The following is a 24,138-nucleotide window of genomic DNA, read 5'->3' on the forward strand; positions in this document are numbered from 1 at the left end:
AAGTGCTCACCCAACTTGCAAGAGAACAAGTCCAGATTCTAACCCAACCTGAACTTGACTAGGACTCAAACCTAGCTTTCAACCGCAAAGTGCTAACCCAGCTTGCAAGAAAATCTCCTCAGGATTATGACAACAAAACAAAAATACATACAAAGAATTTCTAAGATAATTATGGCTTTTTCTTTAACTCTCTGTCTTTTTTCACTCATTGGCTTTTTCTTACAAAACCTCACATTTTGCCTTTTACCAATGAAACACAGACACACTAAACTAAGAAAAGGAAATATTCAATGAAAGCCATGAAGGAGAAGAATGAACAACTCAAAGAGCTATGGGAACCCAAACGTGTGCTCTCACTCCTTACCCTCAACCCTTGGCCATTCACCCTTAATATAGAGGAGTAAAGCTTCCAAGGCTTGAAACCTTCTTCAACACATGTTGGTTCTCTTCTCCCAATACACATGCAGCAGCGGTGTGACAGAGGAGAGAGAGGGTAGAAGTCGTGATCAAATCAAACATGCAACTATACCTTCAATCTTCTCTTTCAACATTTTTCTTCATGCATCTTGAATCTGAGCCGTTGAACTTTGCTTTGGCTCCAAGTCTTGATTTTGATCGTTGATGTGGTTCTGACCCACGCTGGCTTCAAGCTTTCCATTTTTGCTTCTTCCCCTCTAGAGACTCGGAGGCTATCTTCTTCTTTGAGGTACAAAAATGGAAATGAACTTTTTACCAAGATAGATTTGCTTCATGAATCGAGGCCGATCTCTTTCTTTTTTGGTAACAAAATCTTGAAGCCTTTCTCCAAATTTTTCCTTCTGTAGCAACAATCTTTCTTATCCTTTATTCATAGGCTTTTCTTCAGAGGTTTTACTTTTCTTCAATCTTCTTCTCTGATGGATAAATGTGACCAAAGGAGAAATGAGAGAGAAGAGAGAATAGCTTTCGTATGAAGCTTGTGGCCTTTAGTCATAACCCACTCTTTGTGCATTCTATTTTCTTTCTTTCTTTCTTGGAAGATGATAGACGTGACTGAAAGAGAGAGAGGAGAGAGAAGAGAGAAACTTTCAATGGAAGCCATCAATGCAAATTAAATTGAATTGAATTTGGAGTTTCAGTTACCAAGGGTATAGTAACCGAAGCATGCTTTTAATGAAATTAAACTCAATTGAATTTTTACTTCTAGTAACCAAGAATGATAACTTTGCAAAGTGGAACCCTTTGATTTTGTGATCACTATATGGATTCTTAAAGGTTTTGGGCAACTTTGGTTCTCTTCTATTTAATTCATCAAGTTTGTTTCATGGGCTTGTGATTGGACTTGTCTTTTCTTTCTCAAATTTCAGCCACTAAGCTTTGGATCAAATATTTGTGATGGAGTTTGGTCAAAGAGAGTGTTGACTTGGGTTTTAAACATTTGTTCCTTGGGTCAACTTGTTTCTTTTTATTTCCTACACATAACATGTGCTTATTTTCTTTTTCTTGGTTCAGCCACTTATTTTCAATCAATTTGGTATGGGCTGAATTCGTTTCTTGATCAAGGTGGGCTTGTTTAATTTGGGCCACAATTAATTTGCTTACCTGCATACTAAACCAAATTCATCAAACAAATAATTTGTAATATTTTAATAAATATTCAACTTAACATTTTAATAATATTTGATCATCATTTTTAATATTTGTTCCCAAACTCAACAATCTCCCCCTTGATAACAAACATTATTAAACTGAAATGAAAGGGTTAGGATAGAGCACTCCCTTTAAAGATTTTCAAAAATCTTCCCCTTTCTTTTGTTCAATGCGCTCCCCCTTGATGTGTGCCTGATAAACAAAATTTTCAAGAAAGTAAACATTGTATACAAGCTCCAACAGGTTCCTAAACATTAAAAATTTAGACAATAGAACCTTTTAAAACCGAGTCAGTTTTTCACAAGAATATACTTCTCAAACACCTTAATAAAATTCTATAGTCCAGACAGCACATATGCATTTGAGCAAATAAGTTTATTAATAACAATCAAAGCTTAGGTTGAAATTTATCCACTGAAACAGGGTGCTAAAAATAGAGCAAATTAGAGCATGAAATAGAGCACTAATCAATGAAATAAAATAGTTTTTCAATTCAGCCCTTTTTCTCCCTTTTTCATTTTTCTCCCCCTTTTGTCATCAAGGAGAGACACATCATATGTCAAAGTTTGCAAGGCTCTTATCAATTCACAAAAAACATCATCCAGGCTTGAAACATGCATGAATCAGAGCTAAACCAAATATTAATTAAAAGGTATTTATTCAAGAGCTCAAATGCTAAGCTATAAAAAACATAAATTCAAATAAAAAAACAGCAGCTTCAAACATCATCATCATAAATCACAATAAAAACAAAAAGCAGCCTTTCAATTCATTTTTCTTTATCCCCCTTTTGTCATTAAGGAGGGATACATGCATGGAGAGACAGTTCAACACATATGCAAAAAGTGTAGAGCAGATAAAAAAGTAAAAGCCAAGTTAATGAGTTATAGTCACCCAACAGAGTTCAACAACTAAAATCCAAAAATAGAACAAAAATAATGATAAACCAATGTTTCAGAAATAGTTTTTCAACAGTAACATCATGGAGCAGCCTTAAAAAAAACTCAGATACCAAAACAAAACAAAAATTATAATAAGTATAATCAATATTCATAATCAGACCAATATACATAATCATAGCTGCGTGAAATAATAGTGTAAAACAAAGAAAATTGCAGGCAGTCTCAAGCATCATAAGTTCAACTGTTTCACTATAACTGTTTCAATTTATTTTCACACAATGCTTACTCCCCCTATTGTTATCAAGAATAGTAAACCTGCGGGATAAGTATTGTTTTGGTCCCTCACGTTGAGGGTCGGAATCGAACCCGTACCTGATCTAATTTTCGATTTAGAATCGTTCTTAACGTTTTTTTTTTTCGTATTAAAATCGTTCTTTTTAATAAAATTTTTAATTTTATTCCTAAACTACCCTTACTTTAATAAAATTTAAAAAATTAAAAAAAAAAACACGCGTGGGAGGGGGAGGGGAGACGGGGCGGGGGTGGGGTTGGGGTGGGGGGAGGGGAGGGGGAGGCGGGAAGGGGAGACAGGGAGGGGGAGACCGGCGGTGGGGGAGGGGGGAAGGGGAGACCGGGGGGTGGGGAAGGGGGTGGCAGGAAGGGAAGACCGGGAGGGGGGAGGGGGGAAGGGAGACCGGGGGTGGAGTGGGTTGTAAAAGGATCTTCTTCTTCTTTCAAAATCGTGTCCTTGACTGCCTTTGTGCCCTTTTTCTTATATTACTTTACAGCACCACTACTCTTAAGATATAAAATTCTGTCTTGGGTTTCATTACTCAGATCGACACCAAAATACTCAAAAATGCAAGTTAAAAGCATTCTATATGTAAGAAAAAATGGGAGTAGTGGAAAAGATGAGAAGATATTATAACAACTGCTTTAAATGTTCAAAAATCCTTTAAAAATACAAACCAATTTAATAAAACAAGATTTAAAGAATTTGACTTTAAAAAGAATAATACACGCAGTATTAAAATGACAAGTCAAATAAAAAATGAAAAGAGTTTGAAACTTATTTGACTTGAAAAATGATGAATATAAATACTCCCTTTTTTGTGTATATGATCAAAACAAGCAATGAGACCCACTTCATAAAACAAAACAACTTTCTCTTAGTCTTAGTAGTGGTTTTAGGGAAACACATTTGACCACCAAGGTTTTAGTTCAGATCCAAATTTATTTAAAATTATCAACACATAGTCTGAACTTCATGGAACTTAGAGGGAGTCATCATCTGCTCAATTTTGTCTCTCTGTAACCTGTGAGACAAAAACAACCAGAAAAATCTTTACGTATATTTAATTCAAAAACTCAGCAATCAACAGTCCCTAGAGTAGTTCTCAATTTACAAAATCTATTTTCACAAATTGTACGTCAATTGTTCCCTTTTGCACATGCTCTTTTATGGAATGAAATCTTATTTCAATGTGCTTAGTTCTTGAGTGTAAAACATAATTTTTTTTAAAAAAAATATTGCACTCAAGTTGTCACAAAACATAAGGATACTATTGACTTGCAATTTGTAATGTGCAAGTTGTGTTTTAAACCAAGTCAATTGAGAACAAGAGGAAGTCGAGATATATTCTGCCTCAGCCATTGACAGAGTAACAGTAGCTTGCTTCTTACTTGACCACACATTCAAGGATTGTCCAAGAAAGCAACAAATTCTTGAAGTACTGCTTCTATTCACACGATCTCAGCAAAATCGATCTGCATCACAATACCTAGCATTCGGATAAGGCTTTGGAGTCCAAACTTTATTTTTTTTTAAATTGGACCAGCTCTTCCTCCATCGCCTTTATCCAAGAGGGATCTTCAAGTATTTTCTTCATGTGGATGGTTCTTCAAGAACTTCCATTCTTGATTTTGGTGAGGTGATCTCAGGTTGAGTATGAACATGATCAGTTCCATTGAGATTTTTTAGAAATCTCTGTGTCAGGAGGAAATAAAACAGAATCGTCTCCTAGATTCTGGTCTGAGGCCGATCTCTTCCTTTCTTGGTAACAAAATCTTGAAATCTTTTTCCAAATTTTTTCTTCTGTAGCAACAATTTTTCTTAACCTTTTTTCATAGGCTTTTTTTCAGAGGCTTCACTTTTCTTCAATCTTCTTTTCTGATGGATAGATGTGACTAAAGGAGAGAGGAGAGAGAAGAGAGAATAGTTTTCGTATGGAGCTTGCGACCTTTGGTTATAACCCACTCTCTGTGCATTCTATTTTCTTTCTTTCTTTTCTTGAAAGATGATAGACGTGACCGAAAGAGAGAGAGAGTAGAGAGAAGAGAGAAACTTTCAATAGAAGCCATTAATGCAAATTAAATTGAATTGAATTTGGAGTTTTAGTTACCAAAGGTGTAGTAATCGAAACATGATTTTAATAAAATTAAACTCAATTGAATTTTTACTTCCAGTAACCAAGAATGATAACTTTGCAAAGCGAGATCCTTTGATTTTGTGATCACCGTATGGGTTCTTAAAGCTTTTGGGCAACTTTGATTCTCTTCTTTTTAATTCATCAAGTTTGTTTCATGGGCTTGTGATTGGACTTATCTTTTCTTTCTCAAATTTCAGCCACTAAGTTTTGGATCAAGTATTTATGATGGAGTTTGACCAAAGAGAGTCTTGACTTGGGTTTTAGACATTTGTTCCTTGGGCCAATGTGTTTCTTTTTATTTCCTACACATAGCATGTGGCTTGTTTTCATTTTCTTGGTTCAGCCACTTTTTTTCAATCAATTTGGTATGGGCTGAATTTTTTTTTTATAAAGGTGGGCTTGTTTAATTTGGGCCACAATTAATTTGCTTGCATGCACACTAAATCAAATTCATCAAACAAACAATTTGTAATATTTTAATAAATGTTCAACTTAATTGAATTCTCATTTGTGCTCTGAGTAAGCTCATTGAATATGTCCTGCATCCATGTTCACTTCACAATAAACTTGTCGATGCAGTTCGCAGGAGGTAAGACACCCAATAACTCCTCGAATCAAGGTTATGCTGGTCGGTCACTCTCTAAGTATCTCTCAAAGTCCGTCAGACATCCATTGTCGTACTCACCATCAATTGGGATCCCTAATTGGTATGCTACATCTTATAGTGTAATCATACACTCATCGAATGCACTCACTAATGGCTCATCTAATCTAAATTAGGTCTCGTGCAGCATCGCAAGATGGTATAAACCGGTCATCTGCAAGAATGATACAATTCTATTGTCTAGGGACATAGCACGCTGCTTTCTCGTGTTGGTGATACATCGGTGGGTTGCATAACAATAAAAAAATTATTTCTAAGAACCATAACAAAACGGTTTACTAAAGGAATATTAAATAATTCATGTTCTAATCGAAAAAATGGCCTAAACCCAAACAAATAATCTTACAAGTTCAAAAAAAAATCCGAGCTAAATCTAAATAGACCTAACACAGAAAATTCTAATAAAAAATAACTTTAATGTAAAACATATCACAATCCTGAATCACTATTATCACTATTATCACTGACACTTTTGAATTAAATTAAATTCTAACTAAACTAATTTTCACTACTTAATCTAACAATTATAACTTACAATTTCTAAGAGAGTCTCTAGTCACTATTTTAACTAACAGTTATTTATAATTACTATTCTAAGTAGCATTTGTAATTTCAAAATTTTAACAACTACTAAATCACTATTCTAACCACTATTTGTAATTTAAGAATTCTAATTTCTATTTAACGTTTATAAACAAATACTCTAAGCGGCTTAATATTACCAACATTTCTAATCTATCTTGAAAAAAAATTCATTTATTACCTCTTCATTAATGCCACCAGCAATATGAACAATTCCATCTAACCGATAGATACGATTCGAGTTGTTCTCCATACCCGCAGTTTTGAATCTTGTGGTGTTGTTGCCTAACTTTTTTCTATCTAGAATACGTTTTGAGATGGAGGAGATTGTGAATTCGAAACAACTGAATTCGAATTGTATATATAAATATATATACATATAGTAAATCGAATTTAATACATTCGATTTAACTATACTTTATAATGCCTATAAAGTGAAGTTATTCGATTCGATTTATTAGGGGATGTAAATCGAAACTACTTGTTTCAATTTACTATAGATATAAATCGAAGTTTATTATTTTGATTTACTACGTGCTAGTCATTTCAACGTTTTTTAGCCTTACTAAATCAAAGCTTTATATTTTGATTTAATAATTTTTTACTAATTCGAATTTTATTGATTTGATTTATTTTGAGAAGGTATAAATTAAATTTAATAAATTCGATTTACATATAAATACAAATAAAATAGTTATATAATGTTATTGTATTTAGGATATTTATGTAATATTAATTTTTATTTGTTTTGTTTATGTATTTTACTCTACGTTAAATGTGGGACGTGGGCAGACAAAATAAAATAAAATCAATTCCTATAAAATTATTAGTGCCAAATTTTTATTGAATTTATTTTTATAATAAATTTTAATATTTAAAATTTATTAATTTTTATAATTTTAAACTCAATATTAATTATTTAATTTTTTATAATTAACACCATTTTTAAGTACCAAACAAATATTATGGAATAAATTGTTGAACGTTACGTCGCATTATATATATATATAAAAGATAAAACGAGAATTTTTAATTTTTCACGTTTTTCAATTCACATTCTACCATTTTTTTTTCTTTTGTCCTCTCCACCGGTCAAGGACAAATGTAAATATTTATTAGGAGGTTAGTTGAAAAAGTAAGCACATAAAATTTAATAATTATTGCAACAGATTTTTTGAAATCTAGCAAAATATTTTAAATATTATCAAAGAAAATGATGGGCTGCTATAATAACGCTTAAATAAAAAAGATACTGGTATGACCAATATTGCACGAAATAATTGATTATAACAGCATAATGTAGATTTTTTTTTTTTCCAAACCGAAACGTATACTTCACTCTACTCCACTCGCCTATTAGAAATTACCAAAAAAAAAAAAATATTAGAAGATTATTAAAATTTATTATTTTTAGTTATTATTTAATTGTTAATTTAATTTTTTTAATCTAATGAGATCTTTTAAAAAAATATTGCACCTCCTATTAATTTATATATAGTTCAATATAAAAAAATATATTTTTTTATTTTTTAGATATAAATCTCTAATACATTTTCTAATATCTGTAAGTGTTATTTGATTTTTTTTCCTGTAAGTATAAATTGTACTGACTTGAGCTTTTCTATTCTCATTATGCTCACAATGCTTATATTTCCAAGATCCATTCTTAAGCATTGAATTGTTTTTAATAGAGAAGTTTTTATACTTAAGATAATTTTCAAAATAAAAATTTCACAAATAATAGTTGTTTATATAAATTTTCATCCATAATTATCTCATATAAAATTCTTTCTTATGATATGTCTGTTACGTACACTTTCAAAATTGTATTGTCAACTACCATAAATATTTATAAAAGTATCTTTTTCTTGTAGCACTAATTATTATGATTTTAATTAAATTTTAATTATTATTGTCATTAATATCTAGAAAAAATAGACAAAAATACATCTGAATTTTTACATAGTGTGTACTCCTCAATTTTTTAGTGAGTCATTTACACACACGAAAATAAAACTCTGTTGTCAATTTTACTCTTATATGGCCTGAATAATTTTTTTGGCGGTGGTGGAGAACAGGTGACATAATATTATGTGATGTAGCCAATTTGAGGTGACACGATAGAAAATAAAAATTTTACATTATAAAATTTGTTGAATTAAAAAAAAAAAATTTTACAAGTCTCTTCATTATTATAAACAAACACAGATATCGATGAAAATGAAAATGACAACACAGTCTTTTACTTAGAGGGAATTACAACTACGGATGAAATGTGTTAATAAACAAACACAGAATATATATACTTATCCCTAAGCATACATACTGCATCCATTTTCTAATGCTCTTCAACTCTTGATTAATCCTATCAATTATTGCAACATTTTTTTCATTTCTTCTTCTATCTTGCAGTTGCTTTCTTCTGCAAACCTCCATTTACTTTTTTCGCTCTGCTCCTGAATTTCGCAATCTCTTCTAGCATCAAGAACTTCATCAGCCCAAATGAAATAGTCACACCTCAATTCAACCTTCTGCATCATGAATCTGACGACAATTTTAACCATTTTGCAGAAAATTCACATCATTTGTCATCATAAACAAAATCAGAATTCACATACCTCCCATAACGAAAAAAGCAGAAACAATCTTCCAGGGTCCTACTTTGTAGCAGACTCAAGCACCATTGCGTCAACTCCATGTAGGCACTTGCCATTGTTGTAGTCAAACTTCTTCTTCTTCCTATTTTTTGGCGCAGAAGACAAGCCACTGCAACCACTGGTACAAGCATGAGCGAGGTATATTCTTCCTTTATTGAGAGTGTGACATTTTCATACATTAGAGTTTACAAACCCCTATTACGATAGACAGGACGAAGAGAAAAATGAAGAGAGTGAAAGAAGAATTTTTTTCACCTTGTGTTAGGGTTGGTTCGAAGGAATTAAAGAAGAAAGAGGATGAACAGTGGTTTCATTATTCATTTTTTCTATATTTATTTCAACAAATTTTATAATGTAATATTTCTATTTTCTACTGTATCACCTCAAATTGGTCACATCACACGACCACCTGGCCTCCATCACTGCCGGAAAAATTATTCAGGCTACGAAAAGGTAGAATTAACAATGTAATTTTATATTCGTATGTGCAAATAACTCATTAAAAAATTGAAAAGTATATTTGTCCACTATGTGAAAATTCGAGTATCATTTTATCTATTTCTATTTAAAGAAGGTTAAAAAATTGCTGTCTAATTTTTTTTTTTCTAAAATATTTTCTTCAATATTGAAATACCATAAAATATATTTTATGTTTCTAAAATTTAAAGTAGGATGAAATTAAGTACACACTCAAAATTGTTAGAGACATACATTTTATTCTTATTTATAGGTCTGTGTATTCATCAAAATAAAAATTGCGTCCCAAATAATTTGGAGTGTATATTTAGCATAAATCTTTAAACCCATGTTAGAAATAAAACATCTTATATATACACACAAGTGTATTAAATTAAAATATAAGATTATTTATTTTTCCACTTAATTCCTTGAATCAAACTATCCCTATTGCTTCGCAGTATGGATATACTAATAATTAAATCATCATATATTTTACAGATCTCGAGAAGCAAAGAAATTGTATATAACTTTTGTCCCCACATACGTATAAGCGGGCTTAATTAATAAACAAAATAGTCAAATTTAATATAATATATAAAAATATATTATCTTTCGGTTTCCTTCCAATAATTGGTGTCATGCCTTCGTTTATTTCGTGTTTAATAGTGCACATAAGTTCTATAATATAATATAGGAAACATTTTAAGTACACCGGAGAGTATTGGTGCATCAGTTGTTTTAATTGTTAATTTTAATTAATATATATTATATATATTTTTTATAATTCAGATCAACGGTTAAAATAACTGGAGTATTGGTATTTTCGATACACTTAAAATGTTTCCTATAATATATTTATATTAGGTAAGCATGTACTAAAATTAATCATTAAAATTAATTATTAGTCTAAAAAATATATGAGTTATGTTATGTATACATTAAAATCAGTCACTAAAGTCAATTATCAGTATAAAAATATATGTTAAAATATAAATATACTATAAAAATAAATTAAACTACACATGTATTTATACAAAAATACACTAATAGCTGATTTTAGTAGTTAATTTTAATGTACAAATAATATTTTTTAAAATGTATATTTTAAAATATAAAATATACATTAAAAATAAATTAAATTATATATATTTATAAATAAATATATTATAACTAATTTTAGTAGCTATTTTTGTCTCTAAATAATATTTTTGAATATAATATATAGGACGCAACATTGTATTGTTGGATGAAGTGAGGAAAAGCATAATATGTGTGGATTATGGCATTCCATTATTATTTTGAAGATGTCCTTAGTATTATTCTGGTTCTTAGCTTAAAAAGCATTGAAGCCGAAACCATATTGAACACTGGTATTAGTACTTCTGCATCTCTCAACCGAGCAAGTTTCCCACATGGTTTTATTTTTGGGACAGCATCATCTTCTTACCAGGTATATCCAAGGACTAAAGTTTTCATTAATTTTTTTTCTCTCTAGATATATCAAACATGTGATAACTAGTATCAGTGTATCTATCTATATATGTTTATGAAAAATTTAATCAGTACGAAGGTGCAGCATTTGTTGGTGGTAGAACTCCAAGTATATGGGACACTTTCACTCATAATTTTCCAGGTCCTTTTTGTCATTAGTCTCTATTAATTATATTAATTAAATGTCTGATCTATACATAATATTTGTATCTGTAACAAAATAATTTTTTATTTGGTTAGTTAAACTGATTCTTTTTAAAGAAAAAGTTATTTATTAAGAGTTGAAATAAATAATTGCCATTTGAAAATAAATTATCATTTGAAATGAGTTTACGTACAATTTGCATAAATTTTTTATTTATGGTTTGATGTTTTTTTTTTTTTTGGGAATCAATAGAAATTAAATCTAAACCTTTTGAGTTAAAAAAAAATTGATATCATATGATGATAGTATGATACTATTTTTTCAAAAATTTAGGCCAATAAAAAAATACGCATTTAAATTCCTAACATAAACTCTAAAAATATTTTGAATTTGAAAGGTGACGGGCCGAGTAAGTTAAAAAAACTAACATTATTATTAGAACCCTAACTCTATTCAATTATTATATTGATGTAATCTATTTGTTATTCAAGTAAAAAAATACATATTTGTTATTATAAAATCTTATTTCGTGCTCTATATATACATGATATATAGGCAAGATAGCTGACAGAAGCAACGGGGATGTGGCCATCGATGAATACCATCGTTATAAGGTGCAATAATATATACTACAAATTCAACCACTCCACAATATATTTAATTTGCTTGCATATAAGATAAATTAATAATTTAATTATTAATAATATATTATTAATCATATAACTCATTAATAATCACATAATTGACATTCTTTAAAAACATGCGCTATTGATTAAGCAGGAAGATGTTATGATTATGAAGGATATGAACATGGATGCTTATCGGTTCTCCATATCATGGTCCAGAATACTACCAAGTAAGTAACACATGGATACATAATTTCTCTCATATTACCATTAGTTAGGGTTATTTCTTAATTTTATGAACAAATACTGTATTTCACCAAATTATTGATTTAGGGCTCATTTTAATTGGACTCAAAGAATCATTCCTTATACAACTAAATATCCATTTTAATTTGGTCCCTGAAATTCACGCGATTACTCAATTTGGTCCCTGAAATTCAAAATTACCTATACTAGTCCTCCAGATTCAAATCCAGGCACCAATATGGTCCCTCGACTCTTTCCGGTGATGACTAGGCAAACGAAGTGCTAATATATAGCACCCTCCCTACTACATTGGATGATGAGTAAACGATGTTGTTTACCCTTAGTACCCAAACAAATTAGAAATGAAGAATAGTGGAGGTAAAGGAGAAGAAGAATACTTTATTTTGGGTCTTCATCGTTTCTTCTCCCTTCATATACAAAGCGACGACATTTCTGACTTGTTTGGATGCCAAGGGTAAACAACGTCGTTTACTCATCATCCAGCGTAGCAGGGTGGATGCCATCTCAGCATTCAGTTTGTCTAGTCATCGCCAGAAAGATTCGAGGGACCACATTGGTGTCGGGACTTGAATCTAGAAGACCAGTATAGGTAATTTTAAATTTCAAGAACCAAAATGAATAATCACGTGAATTTCAGGGACCAAAATGGAGATTTAGTCTTCCTTATACACACAATTATCATTGTTAAGACTCTTTTTTTCCCTTTTTTTTAGCTTTTATTTTTGCTTCCTTCATTTTTAATGAATGTAAAAAAAAATACAATTCTTAAAAAAAAAAAAAATCAAAGTCTCATTTTCTTAACTTGAAGGATAGATTTGGTATTACTTATTAGAATTGAAAAGTTTAATAATACTGAATTATTGTTATATTTATATTTTATATAGTCATTTTAGATTTTAAGAATAATTTTACATATATTTACCAAACACTTTTTTTTACTCATTTAAAAGTCAAGAGAGACATCAACAACTTTTGAAAAGCTTTAGAAATACAAAACCATCCCCAATATAAGCGATTTCTTAAAAAATGTTGCTTTACGCTCTTTTAAATTAAATGGAAAAAAAAGTTAAATTATTCTTTAAAAGTTAAAATAAATTTACCTTTATATTTTAAGAATTTAATTTTGATATATTGACAATTTAAAAGATTTTATTCAATTATATCCAATAAAATTTATGTGTTAAATTATTTCTAACTTGATGAATTTAAAAGTTAACTACTTTTAATTATATAACAATACACGATTAAATATTTGTATAAAATTTTTTACATTTTTAAAGTTGGAGCATGAAAATTAAATCGTATTCTAGTGTTAATTAATTCCACTATATTGACTAATTTTAGAAGGAAGGCTCAGTGGAGGTGTGAACAAGGAAGGAATCAACTATTACAATAATCTCATCAACGAGCTACTAGCGAAAGGTCATCACTATATTATATATATATATATATATATATATATATATATGTCAATGAAGTATCTGATTTTTTTTTTCCCTTACACATAATATTTTCAGTTTTATTTGCTCATTTAATTATGCCTTATATAACTACTGCATATAATATTTTGTAATGTTTTGAAAACGGATTGAATCAGTTAGTTGGATCGGTGAAATTGAAAACTGTTTAACTATGCGATTCAGTTGATAAACTAAAATTATCTGTTTAAGAATCAATTATAAATCGCTAAATCAGCCAAAAATAAACCGGTCAGACCAAATTAAAAATCGATTAATTTTAGAAAAAAAGTTTTTTTAAATAATGGAATATTCAAATCTATGACAATTATATATATAAAATAAACTATTCTTATCTTTAATATTATAACACAATAATACATTTAATAATACCGACCAAAGAAACACATTTAATTTAAATTATATATATTAAAATTAAAAATATAAAATAAACTTATTTTTTAAATAAAAAAATTGTGAATTAAGATATAATTAAACTATTAATTTTTTGGTTTGGTTATTTTTTATTATTGTATAACATAAAATGTATAATATCATGAATGTTAAATATATATATATCAAATTCATCAACACATCAGGCCTAAGGCACACAAAATTCCAACAATAGGCAAGACCAAATAGAATGATCAATTTTTATCTTTTTCTCTCTATTCTATTTGTAAATTCTGTCTTTTGTCTTTTTCTTTCTTTATACCTTCTTAATGTTTCTAGAATTTAGATGACCTTTTCTTTTTTGTTAGAAATAAGAATCTTCTATCATGATACGGAAAGATTTAGTTTGTTATGAGAGTTGTACATGTATATATATTGTCTCTCTAAAATCATTCAATTCAAGAAGATATACACATTTTCTTCAGCCTTCTTTATCTTTTTCATTGTTCTGTATTTCTATTATGGTATAAAGAAGCTCTGCTGATACCCAATGGCCAAGACCACTAACTCAAATACACCACACTCTTCTTCTTCTTCTTTTAGCTCTACAAACATAAATGCAGAAGCTATTTCTTCTTCATCCACAGACACATCCAACCCCTTTTACATACATCCTAGTGAGAGTCCCGCTTTTGTTCTGGTAACACCACTGTTCACTGCCAACAATTACCACTCATGGAGTCGTGCTTTCTCCATGGCCGTCATCATGAAGAACAAGCATGGATTCCTCACAGGAACCATCCCCATGCCCTCTCCTGAGGATTCCACCTTTCCTGCCTAGGAAAGATGTAACAGTCTCGTTCTATCATGGTTATTCCATTTTCTTTCCCCTTCCATCACTCAAAGCGTCATATACTTCTCAACCGCCTCCACTGTATGGGAAGACCTACGAGAACATTTTTCACAGATTGATTTGTTGCGAATCGCAGAACTATAAGAAGAAGTATACAGACTCAAACAAGGAAATCAATCAGTGACAGATTTCTTTACCTCTCTGAAAACCCTCTGGGAAGAGCTGGAGAATGCTAGACCCCCTACATCCGTGTAGCTGTCCAGCTAAGAAGCATCGAAATCAAGATTTTGTAATTCGTTTTTTGAAAGGGCTGGATGAAAGATACGCTGTTGTTCGCTCACAAGTTCTGATGCTCGACCCTCTGTCTCCGATTACTCGAGTCTTCGCAATGGTGATCCAGCAGGAGCGAAATCTTCAAATCGCTTCTGGAATCCTAGATGATCAACGCCTACTCGCTGCTGCTGTCAATACTCGCCGTCCTGCACCAAGGCGAGGCCGCGGCGGTTACTCCCAAGGGCGTGGTGTTGGCTCTAACAAGCAGTGTACCTTTTGCGGCCGGGTGGGAGCACACCGTTGATGTGTGCTATGGAAAGCATGGGTATCCACCCGGTCACCCACGATACCCGGTCATCCACGCCTCCTGGACCGAGCAGCTTCCTCCAGCAGTAGCGCCGCCATGACCGTGACATCTTCCTCTCATTTATATACCCAGTTGCAAGGAAATAGGGCAGTGACGGGTAGCACTCCAGAACCTCTTTTGAGCCTTACTCCACAGCAACATAACACTCTAATGACTTACTTGAAGCAGGTCGATGCCCATGTGCCAGAGACTAAACATGATAAGGGTTCCTCCTCCTCCCAATCTGGGCTTCTCCCTAGTCCACGTACACATATCCTTTGTTCTGCAAATACTTTTTCTATTTTAAACAAAGATTTTTCAAAAACTTTTAGTGATACTTGGATCATAGATTCTGGTGCTAGTGATCATATTTGCTCTAATTTATCTTTTTTTGTCTCATACACAAAAATAAAACCTATTCTTGTCCACATGCCCAACGGTTCAAATGCTACTGTACATTACAAGGGAATAGTTAAATTTTCATCTTCTTTGACTCTTATTCATGTATTATATTTACCTCAATTTCATTTTAATCTTATCTCGGTGTCTAAGCTCACTTCTACATTACTTTGTGAACTTATTTTCTCTCAATTTTATTGTCTCATACAGGAATCGAGCAAATCGAGGATGATTGGTTTGGGTGAATTAAGAGATGGGTTGTATGTGTTAAACAAGAAGTCCACTACAAATTTATCAAACGACATTCATCCCACACATATTGCTTCAATCTACACCTCCAACCTATGGCATTTTAGATTAGGATATCTTTCTGGACACCGTCTTAGTATTTTACATAAACAATATCCTTTTATTTCCTTGAATCATGAAAATGAAGCATGTGATGTATGCCATTTCTCAAAGCAAAAGAAATCTTCTTTTTCCGTTAGTCATAATCATGCTCATGCTCCTTTTGATCTATTGCATCTTGACATATGGGGACTTTTTAGACAAAATTCAATAAACAACTACAAATATTTTCTAACTATTGTGGATGATTTTAGTCGATTCACTTGGATTATTTTACTAAAATCCAAGAATGAGGTTTCTCAACATGTCATCAATTTTGTTGCTCTTGTTGAAACACAATTTGACTCTAAAGTTAAAATAATTCGTTAAGACAATGGCCCGAAATTTTTAATTCCAAATTTTTACTTGTCAAAGGGGATTCTTCATCAACGAAGTTGTGTTGAGACTTCCCAACAAAATGGGCATGTCGAACGTAAACATCAACATATATTAAATGTAGCAAGGGCCTAAATGTTTCAATCCAATTTACCCTTTAATTTTTGGTCTTATGCTATAAACCATGCAGTTTATTTAATAAATAGAGTTCTCTCTTCTATTCTTGATTTTAAAACCCCTTTAGAAACTTTGCTTAACAAAGCATTTAACTACAATGATCTCAAAATTTTTGGTTGTCTTTGTTTTGTTTCAACCCTTCTCAACCATCGTTCCAAATTTGATCAAAGGGCTCACAAAGCCATTTTTCTTGGTTATCAAATAGGTACAAAGGGATTCATTGTTTATCTTTTGGATAAAAAAAAATTTATAGTGTCCAAAAATATTGTGTTTTATGAGCAAACTTTTTCCTTTTCTATAAATCACAAACAAAGACAAATACTCAGCCCAACACCACCAGCTGAAAACACCCCATTCCTAAACACTACACAAAATGAGATAGGCCCACATAAAATTCTAACAAATCCCTCCTTACCTATTGGGCCACAACCCTTGACCCATGATCCAATCACTCCCCCCTCATCTCTCTCAGACTCCACAACATGCCTTAACTACCCTCCTTATGTTCAATCCCTAGGAGCCATTCCTGACCCCTCCACTGTGCCCTCAACCCCTCTCCAAGACCACCATACACAACCTACCAATTCCACACTCACTCCTTTACAGTCCTCCCCTACCACCCAAAACTCATAAACATCGACCGATACCCCATCTTCTACCTCACCCAAGACCATCGCCCCTCCCATGCCACCACTGCAACAAAGTTTCCGTGCCACTAGGTCACCCATATACCTTCAGGACTACGTATGCAACGCCTCTCTTCATTCATCCACGTCAACACCCTCAAGAACTCGATATCCAATTTCTTCTGTCCTCTCTCTCTCTCAAATTTCTCAGCCAGTTACAAAAGTTTATTATTATCTTTATACTTTGACCATGAACCTCAATCTTTTCAAGAAGCAAATCAATTCCCTCAGTAGCGTGCCGCCATGAAAGAGGAGCTTGTTGCTTTGGAATTGAACCAAACTTGGTCTTTGGTGGATTGCCCTCCACGAGTGAAACTCATAGGCTGTAAATGGGTTTTCAAAATTAAAAGGCATCCAGATGGGTCCATTGAGCGTTACAAAGCACGGTTAGTAGCAAAAGGATTTACGCAGACAGAGGGCATAGATTTTCTGGAGACCTTTTCCCCAGTGGTGAAGCCTACCACTATTAGACTGGTCTTAGCCATTGCTTCCATCCGAAAGTGGCCAATCCATCAGCTCGACGTCAATAATGCTTTTCTTCATGGCGATCTTACTGAATTTGTGTATATGGATCCACCTCTTGGCCTCACTCTCAGTAATCCAAGGATCTGTTGTCGTCTTCACAAATCCTTATATGGACTGAAACAATCGAGCCAAATGTGGTATGACAAGCTTTCTGTACTCTTGATGTCTTGTGGGTATCAGCAGACTGTCTTTGATTATAACCTTTTTGTTAAATTTTTGGGCAATGAAATTTCTATTCTATTGGTCTATGTTGATGATGACATTGTCATCACTGGCAGTTCAGTTTTTGAATTAGTAGCTATCAAGCATACTTTGGATGCACATTTCAAGATGAAGGATCTTGGTACCTTGAAGTACTTTCTTGGTATTGAGGTAGCCCATTCCTCAAAAAAAATTTTCCTCTCACAACATAAATACTGTATTGACGTGTTATCTGACTCTGGATTGCTAGGTGCAAAACCTGTTAGTTCTTCTATGGACATCACAACTAAATTATTTCAAGATGACATACAGCCCTCTTCTTCCTGATCTTTTGGTGTATCGCCGATTAGTTGGACGCCTCATATATCTCACTACTACAAGGTCAGATATCACCTATGCAACCTAGCAATTAAGTCAATTCATGGCTTCTTCAACTCAGATGCATTACACAACTGCAATTCGGGTACTCAAGTATTTAAAGAACAATCCCGGTCGAGGCTTATTCTATCCTAGAGACTCTGAGATTTTAATTTTTTTTTGTTAACTCTTATGTTATATTTATATGAGATTATAAAATTTTAGTTGGTTTGCACTTTTAATTTATGTATTTTTAAAATTGATAATAGCATATATTTATATTTTTTTTTATATTTTTTTATAATTTTATATATTATTTTATTATAATTCAGTTATTTTACAATTAAATTGATTGAACCTCTAAATCAGTGAACTAATAATTAGGATGATTCGATAATCGGTTCAATTTTTTAAACGTTGATATTTTTATTATTTTCTAATAACATGGTATTATTTCAATGCAGATATTCAACCTTTTGCAACTATTTTTCATTGGGACCTTCCTCAAATCTTAGAAGATGAATATGGAGGCTTTTTAAGCCCTAATATAGTGTAATTCATATTTCTTAATTAGTACCTAATTAATCTAAACTATAATGCATGATCATCAACATATACCCTAAACATTAAAACCTTTTTCTTTTTTATCTTTTTTTTTTTTGAATATCATTAGAAAGGATTTTAAGGAATATGCTGAGGTTTGCTTTAAGGAATTTGGAGACAGGGTGAAGAATTGGATTACGTTTAATGAACCATGGTCATTCAGTAAACATGGTTACGCAGATGGAGTTGGTGCACCATTGAGATGTTCATCTTGGCAAAACCTAAATTGCAGTGGTGGAGACTCAGCCACTGAACCCTATATAGTGTCACACCATCAATTATTGGCTCATGCAGCTGCCTTCAATATCTACAAAACTAAGTATCAGGTTTTGTAACCAAGCTTTAATTTTTGTTGCATATATGCTTATATTTAGGGTTTGGTTAATAATTGCAAATAATAGACTAAGGAAAAGTCTAGGGGCCCAGCAACTTTGTTAAATTTTGGTCAGCATGTAACCAGCAAAGAAAAGTGAGCCATTGGATAAAATCTCACACCAATTTCACACCATTAAAATCATTATTGATGGTTATTTGATGACTACAAATCACAAAAGTTGCTGTCCCCCTAGTATTTCTCATAGACTAAATCTGTTGGAAAAGTCTTTTACCCGATTTAAACTTTTGTCATTAAAATTGAGCCGTAAAAACAAGACGTTAAACAAACTTGATCTGATTAACGAGAAAAATTACGGGTTAAATAGATTAGTTACTGAACTATTTTTTTTTTTTTCAAATTTCTTCTTTGACAAGACCTGAAAATTCAAGGCACTCATTATAAAAGTTCTTTTTATTTAAGTGTTTTGGGTCCAAAAGTGATCTATTTGTCAAAAAAGGATTTTTTCGGTCCAAAACTACAAATTTTTGTCTAATTACTTTTGAAAAAATAAAGAATAAATAGACGAGTCTATATAAGCAACCAAATTTGGCATAAACGAGACAGTAAACAAATATAAAAAAGATGAGTGTTACGGGGACAACAATTTTTATGATTTGTAGTCATTAAATAACTATCAATAATGATTTTAATGGTGTGAGATTGACATGAAATTTCATGTAAAGACTCATTTTTCTTTACTGGTTACATGCTAATCAGAATTTAATAAAGTTGCTGCCCTAGACTTTTTCTATAAAATAAACGGATCAACCCGTATAATCTGCGAACTTAAATAAAATGAAACTTAATGGAACGGACTAATTATTTGACAGCTCTAATTTGGATACGCATATTTATTTAGAAACAAAAAAGTCATTTATTTACATGAATAAATTAAGAGGTTATATTGGAAACAAAAATATTTCAGAAACAATAGAAAAATAGTGAAAAGTAGTACAAAATTATCTTATTTTAATATTTTACATTGCTAAATTAAAAGTTATCTTATTTTAATTACTTTTGGAATAATTGTATAATATATATTATATGTAATAAGTGTGTAATATAATTATTGATGTTGTGAATGTTAAATAAAATAATTTTGGATTTGAGTTATTGCTTTTTTAATATTATTTTATTGGAAATATATATTTTTTAAATATATTTTCGTTTGTGTGTAGGCAGCTCAAAAGGGCTTGATAGGGATAACCCTAGTTTGTCACTGGATGGTGCCACTCTATGATATAGAATTGGACCATGATGCTGCTCAAAGAGCCATTGATTTCATGTTTGGATGGTATGTATTATTCTTTATTAACCATAAATCAATGATAGATATAATAAACTTCAAATTATTTAAAAAATTTATTCCTAATAATTATATGAATTTAATTTTTGTTACTGATGATATAAAAAAAATTTACATAAATATTTAATTATATATTATCACATCAATAAAAATAATTAATTTTTAAATTTACTATTTAAAAGATTATTTAAATACATAAATCGAATTTAATAATTATGTAAAATTTTTTAAACATTTTTTTTCTGTTAATGTATCAGAATTAAATTCGAATATTATATATATCTATAACATACAGATAGAAATTTAAAAAAATGACTATTATTGTAATGCCTATATTCTACGTAAGAGTAAAAGTAATTAATAATTTACTCGAGTCTTATATACACTAGATTATTTATTCATTAACTTAGATAGTATAAATTTTTATTATAGAGGGGGAAAATGTTTAACAGGTTTATGGAGCCATTAACCACAGGAGAATACCCAAGTTCCATGCGGTCTTTGGTTGGAAGCCGATTGCCAAAATTCTCAATTCATCAATCAAATCTTGTAAGAGGGTCCTTCGATTTCATTGGATTAAACTACTACACTGCCAATTATGCTACCGATGCTCCACAATTAAGGGATGCCAACCCTAGCTTCATGACGGATTTTCTAGTTAATCTTACAAGTAAGAACACTATCTTACGTTTATCATATTAGATCAAAATTATAATTGGCATTTGCCCATATGTAAATTTAAAGATGGAAAAGTCTAGGGGACCAACAATTTTATTGAATTTTGGCCAGTATGTAACCAGCAGAGAAATGTGAGTTATTAGATGAAATTTTACACCAATCTCACACCATTAAATCATCATTGATGACTATTTGATGGCTACCAATCACAAAAGTTGCTGGTCCCCTAGCATTGCTCTTTAAAGATCTATGTATTTTTTTTTTTGAAGAAGTATAGGTAGCCAATGGAGTATCTATATAATGTGTATAATGGGGATATAGGGATGTTCGATTCAGTAGGATATCAGATGTTTATTATTCCTGATACCCGGATGGTTATTCTAGATAGTATAGGTGTATTGTATTTGAAAAATTAGTAATATTTTATCCTGAATGTTCATTTTTTAACTCATATTGAGCTAAATAAATAGCCCGTTGTACACATTATACAAATACTCCATTAACTCCTTAGCGGAACTCATTTTTTTATAATATTAAGATAAAAAATAAATTTTATTTTATTTAATATTCATTTATTTATTAATTATTATAATAATTAATAAATACTAAATAAAATAAGTTCTGACTATTTTTTTATTAATTTTTTTTTGTTATCAAACCTTTTTAATTTTTTCTCTTGTAAATGTTAAATAAAAAATAGTTTTATTATTACAGCGAAGAGAAATGGAAAACCTATCGGTCCAAAGGTATGTGAATTAAATATATGCATTTATTTTGCAATTAACCACATTTCAATGCTTCGTTTCAGTTGCATTTTTGGTATGATGATTTATTTAATGTAAACTTGTGTTCTTGTAGGCTTTTTCAAATTGGTTGTTTGTTTATCCACAAGGAATTCTAGAACTTTTGCTCTATACTAAAGCAAAGTACAACAACCCTATGATCTACATCACTGAAAATGGTAATAAATATATACTATATAATTAACATTTTTTTACTAATGTATTAATATATAATTAAATATTGCTTGGTATGTATAAAGTTTTTTATACTAAAATTATATAAAAATTATTAGAATTTAATTTTAATGCACTAATATAGTATAAAAATATTTTATACAATCATCTAATTATATTTGATGTTAGCAAAAATAATTTTTTAATTTATTATTTAAAATATTATCTAAACGCATATATAGATCTGACTAAAAATAATTATATAACATTTTTGTATTGTGTATCAAAATTAAATTTTAAAAATTAAACTCATGTATTTTGTTTTAAGCTAAAAATTAAATACTCATCTTAATTAATAGAAATAACTTCTCTTTCTGGTCGTCCAAATTTAAGTTTGAGTTACTTTCTTATGAACAATTTAATTTATTCATTTATACAGGTATAGATGAATTCAATGATCCAACAATCTCACTTGATGAAGCCCTTAACGACACAAATAGGATTGATTACTATTTTAGTCATCTCTACAATATTCAAACTGCAATAAAGTAAGCATATACTATCAAAATAATAATAGAAAAGTGTGTTTTTGTTTTGAAAAAGTATAGGTAACCAACAAGATTTTTGAACAATGTGTAAATAATGTGAATTAATATGGTTAAAAGAGTAAATTTAATTAATAGCATTAAATTAGAGTGTAGTGTATTTTCATCTGATTGGTGGTTGTTTATGTTGTTCAAAATTTTCATTGTTTTCCTAGCACTCCTTTTTTTTTTCATGCTATTTTTTTTTTGTATTTTTTTTTTCATTTATATTATACATATTTGATGTATTCAAATTAAAACTCGGCTGGTTAACTCTAATTAATCTTTTAGGGATGGCGTGAATGTGAAAGGATATTTTGCATGGTCATTGATCGACAACTTCGAATGGATCAAAGGCTACACTTCGAGGTTTGGAATTTATTTTGCGGACTATAAAAATGGCCTGAAAAGATATCCAAAAAAGTCAGCAATTTGGTTTAAAAATTTCCTAAGACACAAAACACATGGATATATATGATGATTTCCGCTAAGTTTGTGTATAGACATATGATCAAGCTAAGACTCCAAGATATAAGTGGTGTTTGTAATTCTAAGTAGTACATATTGTTTGTCAAGTAATGATTTCTATGTGGTTCTATATGGTGTGTGTTTGGTTAAAACTTAGAGGATAAAAGTAAAAGTGATATTTATCTTCTGCTAATAAAAGTAATTATGTTTTTTGAATGCCAAAATTAAACAAGTTTATTAAACAGCCAAAGCTAAGCAAAATGTTTTAAAAAAATATGTGAACTTAAATCTTTTTTCTTTTAGCCAAAAATTTTTTAAAAAGCTTTTTTTTTCTTAAACGGACTAAAATTTGAATTTACAACATTTATTTATAAAGAAAAAAATGTGTGAGGATGATTAAGTTTCAATAGATATTTATATTTGGCATGAAGCATGATCAAATTTTGTTATGAAAAATCCTAAAAAGGAATTGTTTTCGTCATAAAAGATTGCTTGTATCATACGGAATTAATTTTTGGAAAAAGTTGTAAAACCCAAGAAAAAACCCAAAATGCCAACTTAGTACAATTGTTCGTTTATTAGGCCCAATACGAAGACCAAAGGGTCAACTTCGACGACAATTGGTCTATCAGAAATTATAAAAAGTGACAAACCAAAAATATTTTATTTTGGTTATTAGATAATAAATTGTAGGGCTTAATTTTTATATGTTATAAATAAATAAATAAATTATATTTTTTAAATAAAGATCATTATAAAAAAATATTCTTAGCATCTTTATTGGAATAATTTTTTAATATTATAAAACCTGAATTAACTAAAAAAGAAAAGAAAATATAAAACGTGGATAATACAAGATTATTGAAAATATTTCTAGAACATATTTAAGGTTATTTTAACAAATTTTATAGTTGTTTTTTTATAAA

The 24,138-nt window shown here is 30.5% G+C and overlaps 1 protein-coding gene across 2 annotated transcripts; it reads left to right on the top strand.

Annotated features, from left to right (window-relative positions):
* The first annotated feature begins 10,563 nt into the window (after window positions 1-10,563).
* On the top strand, window positions 10,564-23,447 carry LOC107644618 (beta-glucosidase 12). Of its 2 annotated transcripts, XM_016348511.3 has the most exons (13): window positions 10,564-10,772; window positions 10,886-10,955; window positions 11,514-11,572; window positions 11,739-11,814; window positions 13,196-13,273; window positions 18,706-18,793; window positions 18,915-19,170; window positions 20,399-20,514; window positions 20,979-21,196; window positions 21,919-21,950; window positions 22,063-22,165; window positions 22,600-22,708; window positions 23,036-23,447. In XM_016348511.3, the coding sequence occupies exons 1-13, from the start codon at window positions 10,602-10,604 to the stop codon at window positions 23,220-23,222; spliced, it is 1,563 nt and encodes a 520-aa protein (XP_016203997.1). In that variant the 5' UTR covers window positions 10,564-10,601; the 3' UTR covers window positions 23,223-23,447. The 2 variants fall into 2 exon arrangements, with proteins under 2 accessions (XP_016203997.1, XP_016203999.1); XM_016348513.3 differs by lacking the exon at window positions 10,886-10,955 and having other exon boundaries at window positions 10,636-10,772; window positions 23,036-23,411.
* The last annotated feature ends 691 nt before the right edge of the window (window positions 23,448-24,138 follow it).

This window comes from Arachis ipaensis, chromosome B5 (genome assembly GCF_059453495.1).
Source record: "Arachis ipaensis isolate K30076 ecotype BB chromosome B5, ASM5945349v1, whole genome shotgun sequence".
Classification (NCBI taxonomy): domain Eukaryota; kingdom Viridiplantae; phylum Streptophyta; class Magnoliopsida; order Fabales; family Fabaceae; genus Arachis; species Arachis ipaensis.